Source organism: Oryza sativa, chromosome 6, assembly GCF_034140825.1.
Source record: "Oryza sativa Japonica Group chromosome 6, ASM3414082v1".
NCBI classification, from domain to species: domain Eukaryota; kingdom Viridiplantae; phylum Streptophyta; class Magnoliopsida; order Poales; family Poaceae; genus Oryza; species Oryza sativa.
The window spans coordinates 12,429,455-12,438,702 of NC_089040.1; the positions used below are offsets into that span (position 1 = coordinate 12,429,455).

Genomic DNA, 9,248 nt, shown 5'->3' on the forward strand with positions numbered 1-9,248 from the left:
TCTCCCTCGCACGGGCGCGCTCTTCCAGCGCCGTGGCGCGAGCCTTAAGGGCCTCTTCGCGCCGCCGGGACGCCGCCTCGTTCTCCGTCGCCCGCCATTCCCGTGCAGTGGCGGCGTCAAGGACTCCCCGGGCGGCGTCGAGTTTCTTCTCTAGCTCCGCCACCCGGCTTCCGTATTGAAGGCGAAGATCGTCCCGCGCCTTGTTGAGCACGGCGGTGGCGATGAGGGCAGTCTCCCGCTCCTCCTCCACCTCCCTGGCGATCTCCGCCAGCTCCCTCCGACGGGCCTCGAGCTCTGAGGCGTGCCGGCGGTATGCCTTGCGGCCCGCCTCCACCATGGCCTCCACCGAGCGCCGCCCCTCTTCGACGCGCGCCCACGCCGCGTCGAGCTCCGCCCGCTCTGCTTGCAGGACCTCCATCTGGGCACCTAACCCGTCCAGCACCGTCGTGTTCACGGCGGCCAGGGCCTGCAGGAGGGGCTCTGTGTTCAGTGGGGCGGCGGAAGGCAGAGGGGAGAGCCGCCTCGGTGTGGGCGCTGTGCGGCTCGGCCCGCCAATCGACGTGCCGGACTCAGGGGCGTCCCCCGAGGCTGGCTCGTCCCGAACGTCGCCCGAAGGGTTGGGTCCGAGCAGCGCGCCCGCGGCCTCGTCGTGGGTGGCCTCGGAAGTCGTCGTCGCCCCGGGCGGAGTCGGGTCGGGGGCTTGGCAGGCCGCCTGGCGTGCGCGCGTCGCCTCTGCCTCCCGGGCTGACTTCCCAGCCCGGCGGAGTCTAGCCTCCTCCCGAGCAGCCTCCTCAGCCTGGCGAACCCGGACGGCTTCCTGGGCAGCCTCCTCAGCTTCCCGGAGGCGGTCCGCGGCTTCTCGCCGGACAGCTTCCCGCCTCCGGGCCTCCACGGTCGCTGTCTCCTCGGCCTCAGACCGGCCGGACTTGGAATGGCGAGGGGGGCGCGACGGAATCTTGCTGAAAGCGGAAGAAAAACCAGAAGACAAAAAGAAACGGGTAAGTGAAAACTCGCCTTGGGAGAATGAATACGGCCGCAGTGGGCGCGGGGACGAACCTGCGAGGAGGTCGGCTAAACGACCACCTTGGGGGGGAGATGAGGTTTCCCCGGCATGGTTCGGTCCCCCCTATCTTGGGGAGCCGCTTCTTTTTTCGCTCCCCCTCGGGCTGCGACGTCGGCACAGCACCCTCCGGGCGCCTGCTGCTGGCACGCACCGCCCCGCCCCCTCGGGGAGGAGATGGGGAGGGGGTATCCTCCTGTTTCCTCTTCCCCCGGGCGTCGGCAGGGCGGCTGCCCCCCGGTCCCCCGTCACGGGGCCCAGAAGCACGACCCCCTCCCGGGGTAGATTGTTCCCCCCTGCGGCTCCCGCCCGCGCCATCGTGGCCTCGAGGAGCCCGCTCCCCTGACGCCCCGACCGCCTGCATGATGGTCAGGATGTTGGCGCGCTCTGGATCGCTGCAGAGGGGGAGGACACCTTAGGGGATGAGGGATGCCTCCACGGAGCTGAGATTCAGCACCCGTTGGACCACCATCTTGAAGTCCTCAGGGGCCCAGTCCCATCTGCCCCCCTGGTGGGTCCTCATGTAGTCCTCGGACCCGGTGTACTCCCAGGCGCCCCGGGCGCGCCGCTGGAGTGGCGCGATCCGGCGACGAAGGTAGTCGCCGCACACCATGGCCCCCGTGAGCCCCTGGGATCGCAAACCCACCAGGCGGTCAAGAACGGCGTCGTAGCCGTCTCCCAGATCTACCGGCGCCCGCCAGCTGGAGGCCTGCGCCGGGGGCTGGCTCGGAAGTCGGAGGCGCACTTCGTCGGCGAGAGGGGTGTAGAACCAGTCGCTCTTCCAGTCGTCCCACTTCTTGCGAAGGACGCAGGGAATGTAGCGGTTCAGCACCGGCCCCCGCGGCTGGAAGTAGCAGCCACCGACTACCGACGGTGGCGACACCGGCTGTACGGTGAAGAACCACCGGAACAGCCGAAGAGATGGGCGCACCCCGATGAACATCTCGCATAGGTGCGCGAAGATGGCCAACGTCATTACCGCGTTGGGGGTGAGGTGCGCCATCTGGAGATCATAAAGCTCCAGAACATCCATGAAGAAAGAAGAGAATGGCGGGACCATCCCAGCCATTGCGAAATAGAGGAAGAAGACGGACCGCCCCGGGTAATGCGGCGCCGGGCGTCCCTCGCCCAGCGCGACCACCTCCCAGCCGGTGGCAGATTCCGGCATGAATCGGCGCGGCAGCCCGGCCTGCCTCTCGCTCACGATGCGGGAAGGCGGCAGCACGCTACCCTCGAGCGGTGCGGAGCCCCGTGCCATGACGCCGGCGGAGGAGGAGCTTGAGAACGAGCGAGTATGGCAAGGGTAGGACGCCGGAAACGGAGAGTCAGAGCACAAGTGGCAAAGGCAAAGGGAAGAGTGACGAGAGGAAGGAAACAAATCCCTTCCTTGGTGTCTTAGTACCCTTGCCAACGCTATGCCCGGCTCCTCGATCCCCGCGCCCACTACCTCGCCCCCTCGTCTCTCGCGCCCACGCCTCCACTAATCCCGCTCGCCCGTTTGCGGCGCACGAGGCGGATGTGCGGCCGTGGCAGGCGAGATGGGACATATCGTGCGCGCGTTAACAACGCTCGCCGACCGATGCACCGTCATCACATCTCCAGGCGAAACGAACCGGCTCGTCCCGGTTCGCGCGCTACTTAAGTAATGTAGCGGTCTTGAAGAAAGCCGCTCATTATTGTCGGTCAGTTTTTCCTTGCCGATGTGCGCGATTTGCGACCGCTGGGTTTCTGCCGCCTGTAGAGACCGGCCCCACCTGTCACCAGGTCTAAGGAGTGGCGTCACGCCCGAGCGCTTCCCTCGAGGGGGGCGATCGCCCTGGCATAACGCCGGGGGCTACTGTCGGTGACATGGGACCGGGGGTATCTTAACTAGAGGTTTGGGGCAGCTGCAGTCACCCACGTGGCCTGACCCCCTCGGGGGGGGTCGGGCCCGAGGGTGATGTGGCCGCCCCTCCCTCTGTCTCCCCGAGGGGTCGGGCTGCTCCCGTTTCGGCCCCGAGGGCTGGGGCGCCCCGACCCCCTGTGGGTTTGGCGCCACGTGTGTGGGTTAGGTGAGCACAGCGGCGCTCACCTAACCGCGTTTATTGCGGGTTGGACGAGCGCCCCACGCCGCATTTAATGCAGCGCAGCACACTCGTTCGGTCCGTGACAGGTCACAGTGTGTGACCGGTCACAGACCGGTCAGATCGCGGGTTAGGTGGCAACAGGCGGCCTGACACACGCCTCGCCCCGTCCCGTCGGAATGATGAGAGCCTCCAGGCACTCGTCCCTAGCCGGAGCCGGCGTGGGAACTCCTGGAGTTGGCACGTCAGCCCCGGCCAGATACATTCCAGGCTTCATCGCAACCATTGCAAGGAAGTCATTGTATGAAGAAGGGCAGACGTGTAGCATGCTAAACTGACACGTGGTGGACAAGAATGACCGGTCTGTGACTGGTCTGACGCCGGTCGCGTCATCGGCAGACAACCGTGCTCCCACGATGCATCTGCCTCCGGTGGAGTGGAGGTAGGTATGACCCATCTCGTCGGATGGTCATTTGGAAAGCAGCCATGGCAAATCTCCGCCCATTAATGAGGGAGTAACAGGGAGATCCCCGGTGTCAGGCGAGTGACGGCGCTGAGCCTCACTCAAGGACAAGTTGTGATTTAGCTTCCAGGCGAAGGTGCAAGCCAAGTTTGGGTCAAGATAGGCTAGATCCCCACCCAGAAGAAAAGTAGGTAGAAGTGGTGCATGTGGTATCCCCTTGAGATATAAAAGGAGGACCTTGCCCACCAAAAAAAAAAGAAAAGGCAGAAAGGGGGGGGGGGGCGAGAGGGGTTCTGGAGCCTGAACTCTCTGGCTCTCCGGCTCACTGTAACTCCTTCACACACAGATCCACCAGAACACAGGAGTAGGGTATTACGCTTCTCAGCGGCCCGAACCTGTCTACATCGCCCGTGTCTCATGCACTTGCTCTCTCGCGAACCTTCCCCAGATCGATCGAGGGCGAAGAACCTCACTTAGCGCCCCCGGCCGAACCGGCAAAGGGGGGCCTGCGCGGTCTCCCGGTGAGGAGCTCCACGCTCCGTCAACATCGCAGAACAAAGAGGAGTTGTGGAGCTCCAGTCCGCCTTATTGAGGAATGTGATATGGTTTATTATGCTTTTAGTTGTGCAGAACAGGTGGAGAATACTCTTGAGCCAGCCACATACACTGAAGCTGTTGTCTCTAGAGACCGTGAGAAGTGGATCTCAGCTATGCATGAGGAGATGCAGTCTCTTGAGAAGAATGGCACATGGGAGCTTGTGCACTTGCCAAAACAGAAGAAGCCTGTTCGTATTAAATGGATCTTCAAGAGAAAGGAGGGTTTATCTCCTAGCGAGCCTCCGAGGTTTAATGCAAGGTTAGTAGCAAAAGGTTTCAGTCAAATTGCTGATGTTGATTATAATGATGTGTTCTCTCCAGTTGTAAAGCATAGTTCAATTCGCACATTCTTCAGTATTGTTGCTATGCATGATCTTGAGCTTGAGCAGTTAGATGTGAAGACAGCATTTTTACATGGAGAGCTTGAGGAGGAGATATACATGGACCAGCCAGAAGGGTTCATAGTGCCTGGTAAGGAGGATTATGTTTGCAAGTTGAAAAGATCTTTGTATGGTTTGAAACAGTCTCCTCGTCAATGGTATAAAAGGTTTGATTCATTTATGTTGTCACATGGCTTTAAGAGGTCTGAATTTGATAGCTGTGTGTATATTAAATTTGTTAATGGATCACCTATATACTTGTTGTTAGTTATATGTTGATGATATGCTGATTGCTGCCAAGAGTAAGGAACAAATCATTACATTGAAGAAACAGTTGAGTAGTGAGTTTGATATGAAGGATCTTGGTGCTGCTAAGAAAATTCTAGGTATGGAAATCACTAGAGACAAAAATTCTAGTTTGTAATTTCTTAGTCAGCAAAGCTACATTAAGAAGGTTCTTCAGCGTTTTAACATGCATGATGCAAAGCCTGCTAGTACTTCTATTGCTCCTCATTTTAAATTATCAGCTTTACAATGTGCTAGTACTGATGAGGATGTAGAATACATGTCTAGAGTTCTATATTCTAGTGCTATTGATTTTTTGATGTATGCCATGGTTTGCTCCCGTCCAGATTTATCTCATGCTATGAGTTTGGTTAGTAGATACATGGCTAATCCTGGTAAAGAACACTGGAAAGCTGTTCAGTGGATTTTCAGGTATCTCAGAGGCACAGCTGATGCTTGCTTGAAGTTTGGCAGGACTGATAAGGGGCTTGTTGGATATGTGGATTCTGATTTTGCTGCAGATTTGGATAAGAGAAGGTCACTCACGGGTTATGTGTTTACCATTGGCAGTTGTGCTGTGAGTTGGAAGGCAACATTGCAGCCTATTGTTGCCCAGTCTACCACTGAAGCAGAATACATGGCTATTGCTGAAGCATGTAAAGAATCAGTTTGGTTGAAAGGATTGTTTGCTAAGCTTTGTGGAGTTGATTCTTGCATTAACTTGTTTTGTGACAGTCAAAGTGCTATATGCCTCACTAAAGATCAGATGTTTCATGAGAGGACAAAGTACATTGATATCAAGTACCATTATGTTCGCGATGTAGTCGCGCAAGGTAAGCTGAAGGTATGCAAGATAAGTACTCATGATAATCCTGCTGATATGATGACAAAGCCTGTTCCTGTTGCTAAGTTTGAGCTTTGCTCAAGCTTAGTTGGTATAGTGGTTTAGCCCAAGAGGCTATTTGGCGCCGAAAGTGTTTTTGTCTTTGTTGTGTTCAGGGTGAATGATTGTTTCATGCTACAAGAAGGAATTTGTCTCAAGGTGGAGTTTGTTGAGTTGTGATCCAAATTCATTTGCACTTAATAAAGGCCAGCTTCTGCCGTAGTGGAGCGGAGGCCCGTCGCCGGTAGGCTCACCATATATATACCTCTTGTAAGCCGCCGTGCGGCGATGTAATCTCACCTCAGATATAGTGAAGATATTTTGCTGGCTGGCGCCCGTGGTTTTTTCTCTCCTGTTTTGGGAGGGTTTTCCACGTTAAATCTCGTGTCTTCTGTGATTGATCTTTTGTTTTTTATCGTTTGTTCGCCTATCGTTTCCTAACATGTTTGTGTGTGCTAAATAGATTAGTCCATTGGTTTAACTGGACTTATAAAAATGTCAAAAGGTTAATAATGACCTACTCGAGGACAGAGTTGAAACCCAAGAGTATCTAACGAGTATATTGTTCTATGAGGTCTTTATTAACTTCTGCTTTGGTAATTAATCACACCCCGAGAACTTCACCTCTCTTATCTATTTGAGCACCCTCTCGCTTCTCACTGTATGATAGTGCCCTTATTAGTTTGTTTTGCAGTTGAACTCAGATTGCACTTGATCCTTAATTTATAACGCATCATCCAAATTGTTAGACCGTTTTAGTATATGATATATAGTTAACGCATCATCCAAATTGTTAGACCATTATTGTAGTATAGGATAGTAAGAGGAATATTAGGATAGATTGAATTGTATTTTTATCTTCCTCATTTCCATTCCTTCCTTATCTCTATCTATTATACTCCCTCCGTATTTTAATGTATAACGTCGTTGACTTTTTAACCAACGTTTAACCATTCATTTTATTCAAAATTTTTATGCAAATATGCAAATATTTATGTTATGCTTAAAGAACATTTGATGATGAATCAAGTCACAATAAAATAAATGATAATTACATAATTTTTTAATAAGATGAATGGTCAAACGTTAGATAAAAAGTCAACGGCGTCATACATTAAAATTAAAATATGGAGGTAGTACTATATTTCAGATTTCAGGGGAACATAAGCACTATCAAGCAAATGGAGCCGATCATCACATATGTCCACGCCGGCCGCCCTATATATATATTTTGAATATTATTCTTTAACTTCCCACAATGAAATGTTCAAAAGGTAAAAAAAAATTCAGTTGTACAAAGCTTACTTCCAAACACTTCAGCCCCATGTTTATTCCTTTCTAAATCTCACCTTTCAGTCAACATCGACAAAAAATGAAACCCTTGAAAACAAGGATAGGATCGATAGATTTCTCTTTGGAAGTATTAAGAAAGAAATGTTCCTTTTACATCAACGAGAGAAAGAACTGTTCATGAAAGAAGGACGAGATTTAATTACTTTCAAACATGCCATATTACAATACTAGATTCTAAAATACATGCATGAAACATAAATACCAAACAAAGGTGGGTCTTCAAAGCTCTCACTACTACACCACCATTGAAGCAATTACATTGAAGCAATTACATGTTCAAGCAAATCTGTCATACATGACTTATTTAGCACACACAAACATGCATATTATGTACCATTCAACTGCTTCTTAGTACCAACCACCACCACCATATCCTCCACCGTAACCCCCACCACCACCGTATCCACCTCCGTATCCACCTCCGTATCCACCGCCATATCCTCCACCCGAACCACCGTACCCGCCACCATACCCACGTCCATATCCACCGCCGTAGCCACCACCATACCCAGGATGACCATATCCTCCACCGTACCCACCACCGTACCCAGGACGACCATATTCTCCACCGTACCCACCACCATATCCATATCCTCCACCAGGGTAGTATCCACCTCCCCACTTTTGATCCTCAACCCCTGGCCCTCCCGTAGGTTTTACATTCTTTCCCTCAGATTCTGCATAGAAGAAAAACTATCTTTTAGTAATCAAGCTTAATCTAGATATATACAATTCACATCCAAACATAGCAAACAGCATCAACACATGAATTGGTCTTGAAAATATAATTCGATTGCACTACAAAAATCCGTAATTCTTTTGGCGGCCAACTAATTTCTTTGGTGGTAAAAGAACAACCGCCAAGCTTAAATATATTCTTTGCGGTTCTAATTAGCTGCCAAATAATTAATGGCTCAGAACTTTAATGCAATTCATTGGAGGGAGGGCATGGAGAGAGAGATAGAGATCTGTGCTGCAAACCATTGGCTTCAGTGAGCTCTCTTGCATGAGCTACATCATCCAGGGAGAACATGAGCAGGGCAGCCAGGAAGACACCAAGGACAAGAAAATTCTTGAGAGCCATTTCTGACGATGACCAGTTTGAGCCAGCTAGCTTGCCTGTGATGAGATGATCGTACTCCACATTGTGCTCTATTTATAGGCTCAGCAATGGATGCATGCAATATAACCCCTGTTGCTATCAATGGATTAATGGAATGGACCAAAATTTCTACTATATTCAATATCTATTGCACTAATACAGTTGGACGTTAGAACTAAGATCGAGCTGTATTATCTTTCATCATCATCTTAATCAATTCCTATAGCCAGTTGAGTACTGAGGGTGCTGACCTTTATTATCTGTGGATTTATTATTTATTAAGATCACGGAACATATCTTCATTGTATGCACTCAACGAGCTACTAACAAATCAAACGCTGCTACTTAAGAAACACAACAATCTGTAGGGTATTTATAGGTAGTAGAATCAATTTATGGTCTTTTTTTTTTAACTAGGAGAGCATATGAGCTCCCCCATTTCCATTAGCAGAAATACAGAAACTACAGAGTATTCAGGAACAGAAGAAAAGAAAAAAAACATATTATTCTTCCCTCCACTCACCAGGTGCCATCACACATTCCCACCATGGGTGGGAAGAAGGTTCGGATGAACATTTTCCCAACCCATCTCTCTTGTTTTCCGCGCGCACGCCTTTTAAACTGCTAAACGGTGTAGCGAAAAGTTGCTTAAAAAATCAAATTAATCCATTTTTTAAAAAAAAATAGCAAATACTTAATTAAGTAGGTAGAGTTTTAACACACTAAAAAAACATAGTTGCAACACTCCCAGGAGGATAACCAACAGGCTTCAGACTACCATAGTGAGACAAAGGCTTTGATTGTCCACAGCAAAAGAGGAGCAGGTTTTCAGAAGCAATTCGAGAGGGAGCTGCAGCATTCATCCCATCAGTCTTCCTGCCTTGAAGATCCATCCATACTTAGCATTGTAGATCTCATTTGCCACCCGTATTAGCACTTAGCAGTTGTCCCCCCCCCCCCCCCTCCAGCAGTCTTCTTGTTTCTTCCTCAGTCTGTAAAATTGCCAATACAGGCATACAGTTAGCCACCTGTATGAGCTTTTTTAAGGTCTTAATTAATGAC

At 51.0% G+C, this 9,248-nt stretch overlaps 1 protein-coding gene across 1 annotated transcript; it reads right to left on the bottom strand.

Moving 5' to 3' along the window:
• Positions 1 to 7,202: 7,202 nt before the first annotated feature.
• On the bottom strand, positions 7,203 to 8,233 carry LOC4340876 (uncharacterized). The gene is made up of 2 exons (XM_015786146.3): positions 8,066 to 8,233; positions 7,203 to 7,761 (listed from the first exon to the last, which is right to left on the bottom strand). Exons 1-2 carry the CDS (start codon positions 8,166 to 8,168, stop codon positions 7,433 to 7,435), a joined length of 432 nt encoding a protein of 143 aa, XP_015641632.1. The 5' UTR covers positions 8,169 to 8,233; the 3' UTR covers positions 7,203 to 7,432.
• Between the last annotated feature and the right edge of the window lie 1,015 nt (positions 8,234 to 9,248).

Coding starts and splice junctions, on each gene's coding strand:
- LOC4340876 (XM_015786146.3), bottom strand. CDS start 8,168: ATGGCTCTCAAGAATTTTCTTGTCCTTGGTGTCTTCCTGGCTGCCCTG. Junction 7,762..8,065: donor AGAGCTCACTGAAGCCAATG/GTTTGCAGCACA, acceptor TCTTCTATGCAG/AATCTGAGGGAAAGAATGTA.